This window comes from Canis lupus, chromosome 16, assembly GCF_003254725.2.
Source record: "Canis lupus dingo isolate Sandy chromosome 16, ASM325472v2, whole genome shotgun sequence".
NCBI lineage: Eukaryota > Metazoa > Chordata > Mammalia > Carnivora > Canidae > Canis > Canis lupus.
The window spans coordinates 18,822,980-18,843,213 of NC_064258.1; the positions used below are offsets into that span (position 1 = coordinate 18,822,980).

The window sequence follows — 20,234 nt, forward strand, 5'->3', positions numbered from 1 at the left end:
AGCTTGGCAGGTTGTAACAGCCATTGACTCTTGGTCCAGTAATTCCTGCCAGATACGTGGTGGCAAGGCATGTGCACACATAGTTGTAGTAACAAAAGTGATAAGGAAATGCGAACTCTACAAACCATGGCTAAGAGAAGCAAGAGAGAGAAAGGAATTTCCAGTATCAAGAAATTCGTTTCTGTTGTTGCAGGTCGGTCAGTGCACTTGACCTTCAGTGTCTTGAGAGTCTTTCATGGTCTTGATATATGCTATGACAGGCTTGGAAGAAGCTCATGAGCTGCTGGGGGCAGAAGCCTGCCTGGCTCGTAGTATGGATGAAGCCTGGGTTTGCTGGACGCAGGCACACTTGGCTTCCCCTCGTCACCTCTTTTGGTTCTCCTTTCTTCCCATCTTCTCCCTGTCCCCAGGACCAACTTTGGATTCTGTGCCGTTCTCTGAGGCCTTGATTTCAATTAGTTGACCGCTGGTCCCTCAGCAGGCTGGCTAAGTGTGGCTCTAGGGTTAATCTTCTTGGTTATTCCTGCCTCGCTATTGTTCTCTTGAGGATCGCTCCCTTAGGAGAGCCTTTCTGGCTGGTAAAGACACAGTGCTGTGGGGTGGGAGAAGCTTTCTTACCAGCATGTTATAGTGGGAACAATTTTAAGCTAAATGTGAAAAGACATTAGCTTAAAATTTGACAGCATGTGACCTGGGATCAATCAGTTTGTATCTCTGAGCCTCTGATTCTTCATTTAAAAGATGTAGAGAGGGGCACCTGGGTGGCTCCATCAGTTAAGTGTCTGCCTTCGGTTCAGGTCATGTTCCTGAGATCCTGGGATCCAGTCCCACATGGGGCTCTCTGCTCAGTGGGTCTGCTTCTCCCTCTCCCTCTGCCCCTCCCACCCACTCATGCTCTCTCTCTCTCTCTCAAATAAATAAATGGATAAAATCTTTAAAAATTAAAAATAAATAAAAGATGAAGAGAAGCTGCTTTAGCCTGCAGGAACAGTTTTTAGGAGGGTCAAGGTAAAGGGTATAGAAAAACCTTTTGCAAATTTCTAAAGACCTTCCACAACATCAATAGGATTTGTGTATTTTTATCTTGCCTCTCCACAAGGCTGGTCCTACAAGGTAGTGCATCAAATGAGAAAAAGGAGACAGTACCTAGAGCAAGAAAAGAAGGAAACGTTGTGTTCTCAAGCAAAATCAGGAGTGAGTCAGCAGAAAGTCCTGGCAAAACAACAAAATAGAAAGGGTGGAGAAGGAGGAAGTGGGCCACCAGGACCAGTTTGGAAATCAAGCAGTGACCAGCCACACAGAAGACGGGGATGTGATAGTGGTAGGGAGGAAGCCAGTGCACATCATGTGTGCCCTTGAAAATTAGTTCAAAACAAAGTCCTCATGGATTGTTTCCTCTGAATCCCTCCCTGGCAGCACTGAAATAGGTTTCATTTGTTTCCAGAAGACAAGCCTCAGACACATAGACATGCTACTTGAATTGAAATGTCCAAGTGGAGACAGAAGGAAATTATAAAAAAAAGAATTGCGCAGCTATTTCTGGATGTCAGAGTTGCTCTCGAGATGAATCTTTGGAAACATAATTAGAATCACAACTGACATTTTTTTTACTATTTGTCTCGGAAGTAGAAGAAATGTGTATAGATGTAGCCTCATTTTTTAATGAGATGTTTTATACTCCTGTTCTCACCATGACTCTCCAACGAAAAGCATCCTATGTGAAGGACACAGAGGATGACAGAAACATCATCCCTTAATAAGTCAGATGATGGGAACTGGTCACAAAAGAATGAATTATAGTGCACCAGAGATGGGTGTAGTGTGGAGAGCAGAACGAGACTCTTGAAGAGACTACAGGTTCAAAAGGACAGCACCATCTCTTCTCTCTTGAATTTAAGAAGTTTTGTAGAAGGCCAGTTATTCCAGGAGGAAAGAAGTGGAGCTATAAATACTGAATCCTAAGGATTTTTCATTACTTTTATATTTTGAAGGTGACAACCCTGCCTTCTATATTTTAAGTCTTGCCTAGATTGTTAACACTAAATTTTAAGTTCCATCTTGTGGGGAAGGAAAGGCATACAGCCAGGGGAAAACGAAGAACAAGTAGTTCATTTTTCCTATTTGTCTTGCATCGTAGAAGCTAGATATCTTTCCTTTTTTACTGAATATTTCAATGGTACCTGGTTATTTGTGGCCCTCTCGACATTTTTTAAAAAACCATTCTAACAAGAGGTTTAACTTTGTGAAAATAGTATCAAATAAGTTGGCAACATGTGTGGAAATATGTGGCGAGCATAGTCATTAGAACGGGGATAATGATGACCTTCTGCTTAAGGGAAGGAGAAGCCTCTCTGGGAAGGACTGGTTCCTTCAAGAAATGTTCCATCATCACTCACTCCAGTATCACAGCTTGTAATTCACTGAACTATAAGCCCTAAGAGCAGGAGCAGAGACCTAGGAGGAAGTGAGATACTTTGGCAAGATGTTGGGTCTCTGGGGTAGTGCCCTATAAAATACATGAATGAAAGAGAAGTTGGGGAATCAAGCAGAGGCTTGTGGGGGATGGGGGATGGGGATACAGGTGAAGGGGATTAGGAGCCCATTTATCATGATAAGCACTGAGTAATATAAGGGATTGTTGAATCGCGGTATTGTACACCCAAAACTAACACCGCACTGTTAACTATACTGGAATTTTAAGAAGAGATCAATAAAAAAGGCAAAATAAAAAATCAAGCAGGGCTGTATCTGGCATGAGACGTTTGCAGCATCTTGGGAAGGAAGGAGTATGGATTGTGTGTGGCAGGGAGAGACATAAATAACTCCTGTCACAGTGAGGAACTTGTCAGGTTGATGTGCTAAGGCTCGAACTCATTGATCCAGGCTTTGGTGGCTGTGACCTACACCAAGGTGCAGTTAAATTTAGTTCCCAGCCAGAGCAGAGAGAGTTGAGGCCAGAGGGGCAGCAGAGCTGGCTGGGAACTTGAGGAATTCTCTGAATGGAAAGGAGTCTTACTGGTCACCCAGGCCAGTCTCACCACACCCCACATTCTCGCTGATGCTCCAGCAAACTTGACTTTCATATCTTTGCTAACACAGGCTGGTAAGTCTTTTCAGTACTGGATACCTTGAATTACCCAAAGTTAGCATTGTTGGTCCTTATAATGTGTACTTGTCAATATTATTCTTCCCTTTGCAGCAGATGAGAACAGACCTGCTCACCCTTATTCATGAAGCTCTTTAAAACCTTAAAGATAGTGTTCCATCTCCCCTGTGGCTCTCCTCCAGGAAGACCACCTGCTGTCACTCCAGGTGACTCTCACCTAGCAGCTTTCTTTCCAGACTCCAGCCAACCCAGTCATATTCTGGTCTCCTCTAGAATATTTTGGCTTATTGGTCTTACTCCTTGGAAAAAAAGTAACACCTTCAACTGGACTCAATTCTTCAGATTTAAGGGGAAGAGTTTCTAGACAAGACATTCATAATTTCTTCACCCAAAGACCTCACACACTGGTTAGCTCTTGTTTCAGCCACACTATTAAAGATGTGCTCATTTATTCTTTTTTGGTCAAAGAAGGACCTGGATGGAATACTCAGGGGGTGTCTTTGCCCTGAAGACCCACCTGATACTTAGCCATTCCGTAGAGCAAGTCTTGGAAGGCTTCTTGGAAGCTCGGCAGCTGCTACATGGTGGGGAGATCATAGTTATGGATCAGGATAATGGATAGAAATAAGTACTGAGAGCCATAAATTGCAGATTTTTGGAAGAATATGTCAAGACCAAGATTTAGGAGCATACAATGTAAATGGGACAATTCACGAAATATTTTTTTTATGAAATATTTTTGAAAAAAAATGTGCTTCTTTGCTCCAGCTCTCCCCATATCAACTGAAAGGGGGGGGGTGTATCAGGTTCAGAGTTAATTGTTTGATCTCCACTGCCTTCTTAAAAGTGATCAGGACACAAGGAGACTGTGGGAGGCATTGGCTATGTCTGTTACCTGGACCATGAGCTTGATATCACAGGCGTTCACATATGTTCAAGCTCATCAAATTGTACACAGTGAATATGTGTCCTTTGTATATCAATTATACCTCTATAAAGCTGTTTTTAAAAAGGTTCTGAGGAAACAAAAGGAACATTTATAGGATATTGCCTTCATGAAGTACCTGTCATGGTCCACCGAACCCTGGCTTAAAGTTTGAGGGTAGATTGCATGCTCTCTCCCAGAGGACAGACCATTGTGCTGGTTTCCAGTAGAACTGGGAATCACCATGTCAGATGGCACCTAACGAAATTTCCTTCAACAGCTCCCCCAAATTGTAAGAAGATAGACCCTCTGGGTCAACGTTTCATTTTCTCCAAATGTAAACCCAAGAAATCTCACATTTTCCTGCTTCCTTTTAGAGTTTTTCTTTTCTCCTTCGGGTTTTTAATTTTTGGCTCATCATCACTGATATCACATGCAGATAATTTTTCTTCTTTTTCTTTTTTACTATCCAATTTCCAAATCTTGCTTTCTTTTCCCTGCCCAGTCTTTTTCCTGTTTTCATCTTTCCCAGTTCCCAGTATTTTTAGCCCACATTCACTTCTTATTGGATCTTATTTCTTTAACCATGTGTCCCAGCCATGGTGGTCTTGATCCCAGCTTGGGAGAATCTTTCTTTGAGCTCATCTATACCCTTTGGTATGTTTAATTCCCTCTATGAATAGAATATAGGATCAAATAAGAAAGTACTTGTAGATGTCCATTGGATCCGCTTGGTAGTCTACACGCCCCTCCTAGAGTTCCCCAGCAATGGCTGACCAGCCTCTGCTTGAATTCCATGAGTACTGGGGAGCTCACCACTTCAAGGAACTATGTCCCATTCATGGGACACTCCAACTAGTAGAGTAATTGTGCTGACCAGGAGCTCAGTCCAAAGGGCAAAAATCTGAGTTGTTTTGTGTCTTGTGCCATCCCTCAAAACTGGTCAACTCCAATTCTGCTATATGTAGTGGGCTTCCCATTTTAGAGGAGAGAGTTTCATGGATTCACTACAATGTTAGTAGCTATATCATCTAGTCCTCCTCAAGATTTAAACAAGAGAATTCTTTACTGTTTTTTTCTTCATGGTTTATATTTCCTAAGCAAATACAGCTCTTACCTCTCCTTTTTGTAAGAGAGAAATGAGGCTAAGAACAGTAAAGGAATTTGTCCATTAAGTGAGTAGCAGGCTGAGAATTGAGTAGTAGCTGCACTGTTGTATTTGTGTCCTGCTCCCAAGCCACTCCAAACCACCATTCCACTACTGCTTCCAACTCAGTGCATTGTTAGGAAGAGACTCTTGTGGCAGTGAGGAGGTGGGAGCAGGAGGCTGGCAGGCCAACTGGAAGGTCATTGCAGTTACTCAGACATCCAAAACTAGGCCAGTGTTACTGACAGTAGAAAATGTGGTGTGATTTTAAGAGACATTCCAAAGTTATAGAGTCCAATGAAACTTGGAAACCAATTATACATAGAGAGTAAAAAACAGTAAGGAATAGAAATGGTTGAAGCTAATTCTAATATTTTTCTACTGAGAAGCCAGGTATATGGATAAATGTAAAGAGACTTCTTTAGCAGAAAGTAGCTTGTGTGGTTTTTAAACGGTTGAATTTGGGATAAAAGTTTTGGGTAAAAAAAAAAATCCATGCAGAGAGGCCCAGAACTCAAAAGATAGGTCAAGTCTAAGAATGCAAATTCAATAAGAAGCTGCATAGGAAAATTAGTTGTTCTTGGGGTTGAGGGTCCATTTCTGGGTTCTTTGTTCTCTTCCACGGATCTCTTGTGTCTGTTTTTGTGCCAGTACCATACTTTCTTGATGATCACAGCTTTGTAATATAGCTTGAAGTCCAGCTTTGTGATGCCACCAACTTTGGTTTTGTTTTTCAACATTCCTCTGGCTATTTGGGGTCTTTTCTGTTTCCATATAAATTTTAAGATATTGTTCCTTGAAAAAGGAAAGGCTCTTCAACAAATGGTGTTGGGAAAATTGGACAGCCACATGTATAATTAAACTGGACCATTTTCTTACACCAAACACAAACTCAAAATGAATAAAAGACCTAAATGTGAGACAGAAATCCATCAGAATCCTAGAGGAGAACACAGGCAGCAACCTCTTCAACTTCGGCCACAGCAGCTTCTTGCTAGATACATCTCCAAAAGCAAGGGAAACAAAAGCAAAAAATTAACTATTGGAACTTCATCAAGATAAAAACTTTCTGCACAGCAAAGAAAATAGTCAACAAAACTAAAAGGCAACCTACAGAATGGAAAAAGGTACTTGCAAATGACATATTGGATAAGGGGCTAGTATCCAAGATCTGTAAAGAACTTATCAAACTCAATACCCCCCAAAACAAATAACCCAATCAAGAAATGGGTAGAAGACATGAACAGACATTTCTCCAAAGAAGACATACAAATGGCCAACAGACACATGAAAAAAATGCTCCACATCACTTGGCATCAGGGAAATACAAACCAAAACCACAATGAGACACCACCTCACACCAGTCAGAATGGCTAAAATGAACAAGTCAGGAAATAACAGATGTTGGGGAGGATGCAGAGAAGGGGGAATCTTTGTACACTGTTGGTGGGAATGCAAGCTGGTGCAGCCAGCTTGGATTCAAGCTGGAAAACAGTATGGAGATTCCTCAAGAATTTGAAAATAGAGCTACTCTACAACCCAGCAATTGCACTACTAGTTATTTACCCCAAAGATACAAATGTATTGATCCAAAGGGATACCTGTACCCCAATGTTCACAGCAGCAACATCCACAATAGCCAAACTGTGGAAGAGCTGAGATTTCCATAAACAGATGAATGTATAAAGAAGATATGGTCTATATATATACTTACCAATTACATAGACATGGATGGAACTGGAGGACATTCTGCTGAGCGAAATAAGTCAATCAGAGAAAGACAATTATTATATGGTTTCATTCATATGTGGAATATAAGAAACAGCACAGAAGATCATAGGAGAATGGAGGGAAAACTGAATGGGAAGTCATCAGAGAGGGAAAAAAACTATGAGAGACTCCTAACTATAGGAAACAAACTGAGGGTTGCTGGAGGGGAGGTCGATGGGGAGGTGTAATTGGGTGATGGGCAATAAGGAGAGCATGTGATGTGATGGGCTTTATACACAACTGATAAATTACTGAACTCTACATCTGAAACTAATGATGTACTATGTGTTGACTAATTGAATTTAAATTTAAAAAAAAAGGAAATGAAAAAAAAAAAGCTGCATAAGAAAGCAGAAATAAATGAGATCTACCAGACCAGAGGTGTATACCAGCAAGCCCCACAAGTGTCAGGTTGGTGCCTGCAATCCCTTGAAGGAGTCTGCCACAGCAGAAAAGAAAGGCAAGTAGGCTGGAGGGAGGAGGGCAGGGGGACACAGAGTCAGTGACCTGTCGCAGAGTGAAGAAACGAGAGCAGCTCCCATCACCTTTCTCATGCACCACAAAGAGACAGAGCAGATGGCAAATTAATCAGATGCCATCATGTCTGGCAGCTGGAAATGCACTTGGAGATCACAGTTGGAGGATGTTAGAAGTGCACTGGTTACAGGTGAATAGAAAGTGTGGCACTGCAGACTTTTCTCATGAAATGCAGTGATCGTTAAAAAGGAGTAGTTCAAAAAAAAAAAAAAGGAGTAGTTCATGGAGGATATGACCAGGGATTTTTATTTTTAATGTGTGAGATTTGAGTTATATTTTACAGATTTGGGAGAGGGAACAGCAGAGAGGGAGTGGTGAAACATATAAGGCAGGGTCTTTTACAAAACAAATAGGCAGCAGTCAATGAGCTTCACCTAGAAGCAGAAGGGAGTGGAGTGGAGTGGAGACCTCAGAGGTTAGTCTAGGAACCTCTTCTTCCTGCAGGAGAAGGCTGGAGGGGAGGTCTGCAGTGAAGCCCTAGGGGTAAAGAGTAGGTGTTAGATTGGAGAAGGTCTGAAGAAGTTAATTCAGTGCTATTGGAGGACGGATTGAACTGGAGCAGGTGGTTGAGGGAGGCAAAGAATGGAGGCAAGGAAAACTTCGTTTTTAGCTCAGTATACTGGGTGGGTGATGAAGCCACCAACTCAGATAGAAAATATCAAAGGAGAACTAGGTTTTAAGGGTTGTTGAAGAATTTATTTTGGAGAATATTGAGGTTTTGGTGCATGTGATGCATGAGGTGGGGATGTGTAAGTGAAAGTCTGTATAAAGCTACAGGAGTGAACAATTTCGTAGAGGAAGAACATATGAAGTGAGTCTGCATGAGCGTGCATGGTGAGGCTGAGGCAGTGAAGACCATAGACAAATAAAAAGTATGGCTCCGTAGAAGCAAGGAAGGGAAAAGGATAAAGTGTGTGGGCAGATGTTTCAGAATAGAAGAAAGAAACCAAATGTGAACTCACTCCATGACAAACCTTTGACTGGTTATTTTTATTCCAATTATTAAATGCCAATGGCAACTATTTTTCATGATACATTAGAAAGAAAATCTGCTAAAACTGCTTTCCCATCTTGTGAATGGTGTTTTGGGTAACAAGTTTTTATATATTCATTTTCCAAGGGAAGTTTAATAGTGTAGAAGAAACCGAAGTAACTCAAATCCATGAACTGCTAAAAGTGCACTCTTAGAAAAATAACTGAATGCAATCTTACTAACTTCCAACTCTACTTTTCTCCATAATCAGAAGTATTTAAGGGCTATTTCAAAGAAAGAAACATAAATACAACAGATAGAGACCAGAGGGAAAGAAGACTTTATCTTTCTAAGGAACAAATTCTTTTAGGGACATGTAGCCTGTTTTTATTCCTTTCAAAATGAGGCGTTTGCTCTTTAAAAAGTAGTTTCTTTTGCACCTGTGGTTCTTTGGCTCCGGGTTGAGAAAATATTTTGTGAAAGAGAATGATACTTGTTTGTTCCATCTTGGAGCAAAGAGAAAATTGTCACATCACCCCCCACCCCCCCGCCGCCGCTACTTTTTTAAGAGTAGCACCTAAATCCTAAGTGCACTTCCATTTCTAAGGATCCCATTTGCATTAATAGTTCACTCTGGACGGCTTCTTTCACATGCATACTTGGCAGGTGCAGCATCTCGTGTTTTACCTATCTCTTTTTTTTTTTTTTTTCACTCCATTCTATTTTTTTTTTATTGGTGTTCAATTTACTAACATACAGAATAACACCCAGTGCCCGTCACCCATTCACTCCCACCCCCCGCCCTCCTCCCCTTCTACCACCCCTAGTTCGTTTCCCAGAGTTAGCAGTCTTTACGTTCTGTCTCCCTTTCTGATATTTCCCACACATTTCTTCCCCCTTCCCTTCTTTTTCCTTTCACTATTATTTATATTTCCCAAATGAATGAGAACATATAATGTTTGTCCTTCTCCGACTGACTTACTTCACTCAGCATAATACCCTCCAGTTCCATCCACGTTGAAGCAAATGGTGGGTATTTGTCATTTCTAATAGCTGAGTAATATTCCATTGTATACATAAACCACATCTTCTTTATCCATTCATCTTTCGTTGGACACCGAGGCTCCTTCCACAGTTTGGCTATCGTGGCCATTGCTGCTAGAAACATCGGGGTGCAGGTGTCCCGGCGTTTCATTGCATTTGTATCTTTGGGGTAAATCCCCAACAGTGCAATTGCTGGGTCGTAGGGCAGGTATATTTTTAACTGTTTGAGGAACCTCCACACAGTTTTCCAGAGTGGCTGCACCAGTTCACATTCCCACCAACAGTGTAAGAGGGTTCCCTTTTCTCCGCATCCTCTCCAACATTTGTTGTTTCCTGCCTTGTTAATTTTCCCCATTCTCACTGGTGTGAGGTGGTATCTCATTGTAGTTTTGATTTGTATTTCCCTGATGGCAAGTGATGCAGAGCATTTTCTCATATGCATGTTGGCCATGTCTATGTCTTCCTCTGTGAGATTTCTGTTCATGTCTTTTGCCCATTTCATGATTGGATTGTTTGTTTCTTTGGTGTTGAGTTTAATAAGTTCTTTATAGATCTTGGAAACTAGCCCTTTATCTGATATGTCATTTGCAAATATCTTCTCCCATTCTGTAGGTTGTCTTTGAGTTTTGTTGACTGTATCCTTTGCTGTGCAAAAGCTTCTTATCTTGATGAAGTCCCAATAGTTCATTTTTGCTTTTGTTTCTTTTGCCTTCGTGGATGTATCTTGCAAGAAGTTACTATGGCCGAGTTCAAAAAGGGTGTTGCCTGTGTTCTTCTCTAGGATTTTGATGGAATCTTGTCTCACATTTAGATCTTTCATCCATTTTGAGTTTATCTTTGTGTATGGTGAAAGAGAGTGGTCTAGTTTCATTCTTCTGCATGTGGATGTCCAATTTTCCCAGCACCATTTATTGAAGAGACTGTCTTTCTTCCAATGGATAGTCTTTCCTCCTTTATTGAATATTAGTTGCCCATAAAGTTCAGGGTCCACTTCTGGATTCTCTATTCTGTTCCACTGATCTATGTGTCTGTTTTTGTGCCAGTACCACACTGTCTTGATGACCACAGCTTTGTAATACAACCTGAAATCTGGCATTGTGATGCCCCCAGATATGGTTTTCTTTTTTAAAATTCCCCTGGCTATTCGGGGTCTTTTCTGATTCCACACAAATCTTAAAATAATTTGTTCTAACTCTCTGAAGAAAGTCCATGGTATTTTGATAGGGATTGCATTAAACGTGTATATTGCCCTGGGTAACATTGACATTTTCACAATATTAATTCTGCCAATCCATGAGCATGGAATATTTTTCCATCTCTTTGTGTCTTCCTCAATTTCTTTCAGAAGTGTTCTATAGTTTTGAGGGTATAGATCCTTTACATCTTTGGTTAGGTTTATTCCTAGGTATCTTATGCTTTTGGGTGCAATTGTAAATGGGATTGACTCCTTAATTTCTCTTTCTTCAGTCTCATTGTTAGTGTATAGAAATGCCACTGACTTCTGGGCATTGATTTTGTATCCTGCCACGCTACCGAATTGCTGTATGAGTTCTAGCAATCTTGGGGTGGAGACTTTTGGGTTTTCTATGTAGAGTATCATGTCATCGGCGAAGAGGGAGAGTTTGACTTCTTCTTTGCCAATTTGAATGCCTTTAATGTCTTTTTGTTGTCTGATTGCTGAGGCTAGGACTTCCAGTACTATGTTGAATAGCAGTGGTGAGAGTGGACATCCCTGTCTTGTTCCTGATCTTAGGGGAAAGGCTCCCAGTGCTTCCCCATTGAGAATGATATTTGCTGTGGGCTTTTCATAGATGGCTTTTAAGATGTCGAGGAATGTTCCCTCTATCCCTACACTCTGAAGAGTTTTGATCAGGAATGGATGCTGTATTTTGTCAAATGCTTTCTCTGCATCTAATGAGAGGATCATATGGTTCTTGGTTTTTCTCTTGCTGATATGATGAATCACATTGATTGTTTTACGGGTGTTGAACCAGCCTTGTGTCCCAGGGATAAATCCTACTTGGTCATGGTGAATAATTTTCTTAATGTACTGTTGGATCCTATTGGCCAGTATCTTGTTGAGAATTTTTGCATCCATGTTCATCAGGGATATTGGTCTGTAATTCTCCTTTTTGGCGGGGTCTTTGTCTGGCTTTGGAATTAAGGTGATGCTGGCTTCATAGAACGAATTTGGAAGTACTCCATCTCTTTCTATCTTTCCAAACAGCTTTAGGAGAATAGGTATGATTTCTTCTTTAAACGTTTGATAAAATTCTCCTGGGAAGCCATCTGGCCCTGGACTCTTGTGTCTTGGGAGGTTTTTGATGACTGCTTCAATTTCCTCCCTGGTTATTGGCCTGTTCAGGTTTTCTATTTCTTCCTGTTCCAGTTTTGGTAGTTTGTGGCTTTCCAGGAATGCGTCCATTTCTTCTAGATTGCCTAATTTATTGGCGTATAGCTGTTCATAATATGTTTTTAAAATCGTTTGTATTTCCTTGGTGTTGGTAGTGATCTCTCCTTTCTCATTCATGATTTTATTAATTTGAGTCTTCTCTCTCTTCTTTTTAATAAGGCTGGCTAATGGTCCGAATGTGGGAGCTGCCAAATATATAAATCAATTATTAACCAAAGTGAAGAAATACTTAGATAATAATACACTTATACTTGGTGACTTCAATCTAGCTCTTTCTATACTCGATAGGTCTTCTAAGCAAAACATCTCCAAAAAAACGAAAGCTTTAAATGATACACTGGACCAGATGGATTTCACAGATATCTACAGAACTTTACATCCAAATTCAACTGAATACACATTCTTCTCAAGCGCACATGGAACTTTCTCCAGAATAGACCACATATTGGGTCACAAATCGGGTCTGAACCGATACCAAAAGATTGGGATTGTCCCCTGCATATTCTCGGACCATAATGCCTTGAAATTAGAACTAAATCACAACAAGAAGTTTGGAAGGACCTCAAACACATGGAGGTTAAGGACCATCCTGCTAAAAGATAAAAGGGTCAACCAAGAAATTAAGGAAGAATTAAAAAGATTCATGGAAACTAATGAGAATGAAGATACAACCGTTCAAAATCTTTGGGATGCAGCAAAAGCAGTCCTAAGGGGGAAATACATCGCAATACAAGCATCCATTCAAAAACTGGAAAGAACTCAAATACAAAAGCTAACCTTACACATAAAGGAGCTAGAGAAAAAACAGCAAATAGATCCTACACCCAAGAGAAGAAGGGAGTTAATAAAGATTCGAGCAGAACTCAACGAAATCGAGACCAGAAGAACTGTGGAACAGATCAACAGAACCAGGAGTTGGTTCTTTGAAAGAATTAATAAGATAGATAAACCATTACCTATCTCTTTTTGATTGTGTTCCATTTTTGTTTGAATCTTTCTAATTAGTGATTCAGTTTTCCAGATATCGCAGGACATTTTTCCATCCATACATGTTTTTTTTTTTAATCTCTTTGCCCCATAGTACACATAGAGAATTGAGAATGGGTAATTTTCTCATCTTCTTATCATTGCCCTTACAAGATTATTTTAATTTGGTCTTCTTTTCCTCATTGGTTCCACTCAGAAGATACTCCCCGGACTGAATTTCAGAGTCATTTAGTGGTATGCTTAAAGACGCGTGCAAAGACCAGCTTCTAGGTATTTGTTTGGGAACGGTATAACCAGAGAATGAATTGAAATCACTGTTTCTGGAGGGATTAAAGAAATATTCCTTCAACACTCAAATTTTGTGTACTTGTGTATCTGTTGGTATCTTGGGTTGTTTTGGTTGATAGCAATCAACTTGGACTTTGAGTTAAGAAATATGTTCTTTGTTCAGACAATTTCTGATGTAGTGATTAGAGACAGACCAACCTCAGGGGAAATCTTGCTTGAGCTTCGTTTGAATTCCTTAAGATTCAATTTTCCTATCTTCAGAATAGGATGATAATACCTAATTGAGTGAGTTCCTGTATGCTGAGGAGCTGCCACACCACCCAATAACGTAGTATGTGCTCCATAAACACTAGCCACTCACACCCTCAGATTCATAGGCATCACCACCATCATCACTGTTCTGTTGAGTCATTTCCAAGACTTCCTTCAAGGTTTTTGGTCTGTGAGTGGTCTCCCCCAACACCTTACTTACATACTGGAATGGTTTTGATGAGGAATTTGTTTATCTGTTTGTTTTAGAAGTCGCTGGAGGTTTCTAAGGAGGGAATCCAGTAACTTAGAAGTCTTTCCACATCTGTACCTTTTTTCTTCTGGATTTGAACTAGATATACCACTTACCTATTACTGTATAAGAAACTACTCAAAACTTAGCAGCTTAAGACAACCAACATGTATTATCTTAAGGTTACTCTGGGTTGGGAATTCAAGACCATCTTATCTGAGTGGCTCTGGCTCATGATCTGTCATGAGTGTCAGCCGGGGCTGCACCATCTGAAGGCTTGACTGGGGATGAAGACTCTGTGTCCAAGACTCCCCTCATGTGGCTATGGGCAAGACGCTTCAGCTTCTTGTGGGCTGTTGGTGATCTTATGGGGAGGAACCGTGGATGCTTACCCCGTGGGTTTCCCCTTAGGGCTGCTTTGAAGTCCTCACAGCATGGCCACTGTCTTCCCCCAGAGCAGTGATCTGAAGGAGAACCAGCAGGAAGCCACAACACCATTTACAACCTGGTCTCAAAAGTTTCACACCATCATTTCTGCCATCTTTCACTCAATGAAGTCCCTTGGAATTAGGCTCCACCCTTCTTTCCCCTCCCCCTCCTCCTTTTTGCCTCTACTCCTACCCTCCTCATCCTTTTGCTTTCTCCTGTGCCCTTGCTTTACAGCACTTTCTTAGCAAACAAAGGTCACCTTTTGCCTGCCTGGGCCTATCATGAAAATGGAGGGAGATAAACAGGATGAACAGGTGCTGTGGGAAGAGAGTTTAGGCACACCGTGTAGCACAGCACCATGTGCCATGACTGGAGAAATGCAGTGTGTCTGTCGAGCTTCTATTCTTGCATCTAAGGAAGCGGTCCAGCTCAGAGGCAGTTTAGTCAAAGCACAGGGCCCTCGGATGGACGCTGTCTGAGCAGTAATCTGTTTAGGATGCAGCCCTCCCTTCTTCTTTGGGGAAGCAGTAGAAGGCATCACTTCAGAAATAGCAGAGCTAGGTGTGCATGCTCCTTATTGGATTGCCGTGGCAGGTCCATGAAGTTCTCCTTCACGATTTTGTTGTTTACTGGTTATTTACTCATAAGGAAAGCAGCATTTGGACACATTTCCCTCATCAGATGCCCACTCACATCCCTCCAGCAGGCCCGGCCCCATATTTCTGGTTCAGGAGTCTCAAGATCTTCAGAAGCAAAGGTCTTTGGAACTTAAAAGCTGATGTTTACTTTTGTATCTGAATTCCTTTTCTACAATAACTGTGATCCACTATGATTACTCTAAATTAATCCAGGGACCCCAACTAGGCAGGGAGTCACTGAGCTTAGACACTCCTGCCTGTTCTCTTTCTCAGGCTCACTCCATCAGCACCCCAAAGCATTCCTCCATTCCACATGCTTCACCCTGGATCTGTCTTCCTTGTCCTTACCAATTACCTTTGGGAAGGTGGTTTTAAATGCTGGCCACTGAACATTTACCGACACAGGGTGCCGACTCTCAGAAGTTAAACAGGGTGAAGAAAGGGAAGTGCAGTACATTCTGGCTTCAACCCAGCAGATAACCCATCACATTCCAACACTGAGGAGGGTCTCTACCCAGAAAGCTGGAGATGAAGGATGCCACGATTTCTTGAGCTGCATGTCCTCCCCGTGTTTGCTTATCCCTTGCATTCCATTCCATTCCATTTATGGATTAGAGAATCTTCTCCTGGCTCAAGAGTTTTAAGAGAGTTTTAAGAGAGGAGTTTGGAAACAGAGTTTTTTGTTTGTTATCTTAGTTTTAAAAGCCATGCTCCCCCAAAATAAATTTAATTTAATTTAATTTATAATACTTTAATTTAATAATTAATTAATTAATTTAATTTTTAATTTTAATTTAATTTAATTTAATTTTAAAAAGCTATGCTCCCTCTTGCAATGAGTTCTTAGTTTATTGACCAGTTTATCTCTGTAGTTAAAAGATGCATATTCCATTGTACAGAAGGACAGGAGTTTGCCCAGTTAAGCCCATCTTGGTTTCAGTATTCACTGAGCATACACAATGGGATTTGCCATGATTTACAAGGAATGCCCACAGTACGTGGGTCTTATGGTCCTGTTGGGTCTAGCTGACTGTGTGACAGTCTCTGGTCATGTCCTCACTCATCCTGTGCTACATGTCATTGAGTTGGAAATCTGTGCCCCTGATTTACACAAACCAGCTAGCTATGGGGATGATATCAAGCCTCTGACTGCCCTCTAAACAATGTACAAATGAAGAAAATAAAATAAACAGATATGCAAATTAACTTTCTAAAGTAAATTAAAGACTCTGCCTCTAGGTCTCCTGATTAACTACTTTTCCTCTACAGATGTTTTTTAGGGTAATTTGAAAAATATCATGGTCACAGCCTTTATCTCAATGCTTGCTTCTTTCTTGTTTTTTATTTTTTATTTTTTTTTTTGTCTTGTCTGTTTCAGATATACCAACACTCCTACACTGGATATTATGTCCTGAGCAAAATTCCTCATGGGTAAGATTGTTCTTTCATTTTCTTCTAATGAGAAATATTCAGAACAAAAAAAGAGTAGAACACGGAGTAGTTGCTTGATTCATAGAATTAAGGGCAAGATGTGGGGCAGCTTGATTTTGACAGTGAAGTGTCCTGATGTTGTGGGGCTTCCATGGCTCCTCTTTGGCTAACTGTATCCAGGGTCTAGGGAGGTCCCATGGGTCCAGTCTCTTGCCCATTTATGAAGCCCCCATCTCCTGTTCTGGTTCCCATGGTTTACCCTCAAGGTTCTGCAGGGCAGGACTTTCCCTTGGTTCTCTGTAATCAGCCGTGGCCCTCCCAGGCATGGTGGATAACCCTAGGACTCCCACAGGGTCTGGTTATATACGTAATAGAGTGGCACCCCTAAGCTCACCTGGTCTCTCAAAAATGCATGATTTGGGACCCAAAAGTGTGTGTGGGAAGGAAACATGAGAGTATGCACGATTTTCATAAGGTTTTCAGTGCTGGGTAGATGTACCCACACACAGAGATGTGTTATCAGAAGCTCATCTCCAGAGTCCAAAGGCAGTAAAGACACTAGTTAAAGTTTGCTGAAGCCATTTATTGAGTCAGACACATGCAGGAACAGCTGCAGATCTAGGAATGAGAGGCAGGGATGGATGGCCTTCTGTTTCCCTGCCCTCCTGTCCTTCCCCCTCCCACCTCCCCTCCCCCACTCCCAGCCTCCTGGTTCTGCTCCACACCTCTGGCACTTCTTTCATGGTACTTTGGAAGGGTGAGGGGCTCAGGAAATGTTCAGAGAAATCGAATCGTGGTGCTGCCAGTGTTGTATGGGTTGCCTATGGATATTTGAGGGAAGCATCCTCCTTTTCCTGAATTCAAACAAGCAGCAGGAATTGCTGAAGAGTGTTGTTTCATAGGCGAGCACGAACTGACATGAATGTTTATGACTGTGGCTGGCTGTTTTCTAGGAGAAAGATAGAAATCTGGAATTCATTTGGCCTTCAGACAAAGGAAAGATGTATGTAGATATGCAGCAACATGAGATTAACAGTTTCTGTTAGACACGTAGACAAATCAAGTTCAAAGAAACGGAAGATGAACCACTGTGGTAAAAATTAAGTATCCATAGGAATTCTTCATCTAAAATGTATTTTATATAGAAACTCAGATGGTTTCCACTAAGGAGGAATTATTCTATTATTTTTTCAAGTAGATCTGCATCTTCAAAAGTCATGGCAGGCAGGAGTATGATTATGCCTTGAGATTTATGTAGCCCTTGTAGGACAATGGAATGTGTTATAGATGATAGATATTTTGTTCCATCTTCTATAAATTTCTAAAACTCAAAATCTAAAAGCATCTTATGCTTAACATATCATGTTAAAACTTTACTGGGTCAGTCAGAATTTAGAAGAAGTAGATTGGGGGACCCCTGGGTGGTGCAGCGGTTTGGTGCCTGCCTTTGGCCCAGGGTGCGATCCTGGAGACCCCGGATCGAATCCCACATCGGGATCCCGGTGCATGGAGCCTGCTTTTCCCTCTGCCTATGTCTCTGCCTCTCTCTCTCTCTCTCTCTCTCTCTCTCTCTCTGTGACTATCATAAATAAATAAAGAATAAAAAAATGTTTAAAAAAAAAAAAGAAGAAGAAGTAGATTGGGACTACCTGAGTCTGCCAACCCAGGTGCAAACCAGAGGGTGAGATGGTCTATGTTGACAACCTAATTTTAGTGATGATGATAAGGATGAGGATGATCCTCCAGAGAGGGTATCAACAGATAATAGGCTCCTTTCAGTATGTTAAAAATAATCTCAGTAATAATAATTGCCATCATTTATAGATGGACTTTCACACGCCTTTACCCCAACACAATAGCCTGCAAGAAAAGCATTCTGACCCCTACTTACAGTGAGAGCTGTAAGGCGTAACTGCCCAGCATCCCCCAGCTTGTGTCAAGTTGAGCTGGGATCCCAGGGCCAGCCTGGCTGACCTTGAACCCCAAGCTATCAAAGCAACCCCCTTGAGTTATGTGATAGCTGTAAATACCAGATTTTTAGTGGTGTTACTTTATTTCTTTTCTGAGAACTTTTATATGATTAAAAGGTGTAGCAGATTACTTGTTACGTTTACTGGAAAAGAATCTCTGGGGGATAAAAAGGTCTATGGCCCATCCCATCACCATGGGAATTGACACAGCATCACCAAAACTGGCATTGCTCGACCACCCACCTCTTCCTCTTTGTCACAAGATCATTTATGGGAAAATAAATCAATTAATTTCATATTTTGTCAACATCTTCTCTATGTTAATGAGATAGGGGATAAGCCTTCAGGCCTCAAGTTTTCACTGCTCCTGGGATGCCTCAAGTGGTCACTTCTGCAAGTGCTCCACCAGATGGCAGGAGAAGGACGCAGCCCACATTTTCAGGCTTATGCTCTCTGTAGATTTGGGGTAGAGAGGAAAACACAATTGTATTTTTAAAACAAAAATAAGTCTGTGTTAAATTATTGGGATTTACATTACTTATACAAAAAATGAGATGTCCTTGGTGCTTCTGAAAACATAGATCTGTGCATTTCTCACATGTTCTCACTTCTCTGTCCTCGCTTCTCCCGTGAAGACTTCGCAGTAAGCCGGAGGCCATGCGAACTGTGGAATGGGATTATTTGTCATTTATAACTTGAATTTTGTCTTGGCTTCAGGCTTTCCAACTAGTCATGGAGAAGGGTCGAATTAATTTTTCAATGCATCTGAATTCTGGTTTCCTTCCTTTTTGCCAGTGGCAGAAGAATTGGGGGAGGATATACCCTTTCTACTGTGTCATTCACAGGCCAGAAAGAGGCCCTCCCTGTCCTGTGCGCTTACTTCATCCTTCACAGTTGGACCTCTGCCCATGGCGGGAGCCCAGCTCAGTCCTTCTGCATGAACTGGCTGGGGTCGTGATGGGAACCCAAGGCAGCAGGGTTTTCATCTATGCAAATGTCTAAAACATTTGGGAGAATTTGTCTGATTTCCATAAACTAAATATTCAAAAATGGTATTCTTAAAAGACACGTATCTTTTACACAAATCTGTTTGTTAAGCCAGATCTAGAGCTAGTTATTCTTAACATAAAATGTTTCACAAGTTTTTACATTAGAAAGTCAGCAAAATAAAATAATATTCTGCAATAGAGAGTATAGCCTGCTAAACATTTTCTTTTTTTATATATAAATTTATTTTTTATTGGTGTTCAATTTGCCAACATATAGAATAACACCCAGTGCTCATCCCCTCAAGTGCCCCCTCAGTGCCTGTCACCCAGTCACCCCCACCCCCCGCCCACCTCCCCTTCCACCACCCCTAGTTCATTTCCCAGAGTTGGGAGTCTCTCATGTTCTGTCTCCCTTTTTGACATTTCCCACTCATTTTTTCTCCTTTCCCCCCATTCCCTTTTACTATTTTTATATTCCCCAAATGAATGAGACCATACAATGTTTGTCCTTCTCTGATTGACTTATTTCACTCAGCATAATATCCTCCAGTTCCATCCATGTCGAAGCAAATGGTGGGTGTTTGTCGTTTCTAATGGCTGAGTAATATTCCATTGTATACATAAACCACATCTTCTTTATCCATTCATCTTCTGATGGACACCGAGGCTCCTTCCACAGTTTGGCTATTGTGCACATTGCTGCTGTAAACATCAGGGTGCAGGTGTCCCGGCATGCTAAACATTTTCTATCAAGGAAATAGAAGTGTTTTCATGGAAGTATTTTTGTAAACTTGGCTGTTTCTTGGCATTTTTCTGACATGACCTTGTTCTGGAATTAAATTCTTTTTGGCTTGAGTATATATATATATATATATATATATATATATATATATATGCTTTAGTATGATTACAATCTCTCATATTTATTAGGATCATCCTGAAAATCATATGGACTGGTGAAAATTATTCCTTTTATGACATAAATCAATTTTAAGGAAAATCTGGCATATCTCTTAACTGGGTGGCATTGGCATTTTGGGGTTTGGCAAACAAAGTAATAATAAACACGAAGAAACATTTGAAGA

General features: G+C 41.1%; 1 protein-coding gene across 4 annotated transcripts in view; it reads left to right on the plus strand.

The window, feature by feature from the left end:
- The window catches only part of DPP6 (dipeptidyl peptidase like 6), an 829,290-nt gene that overhangs the window by 622,977 nt on the left and 186,079 nt on the right, over positions 1 to 20,234 (plus strand). For all 4 annotated transcript variants that reach the window (XM_025451902.3, XM_025451878.3, XM_025451870.3 and 1 more), the window contains exon 6: positions 16,138 to 16,190. In XM_025451902.3, the coding sequence (XP_025307687.1) occupies positions 16,138 to 16,190 (53 nt within the window). The remainder of the gene's footprint in view (positions 1 to 16,137; positions 16,191 to 20,234) is intronic.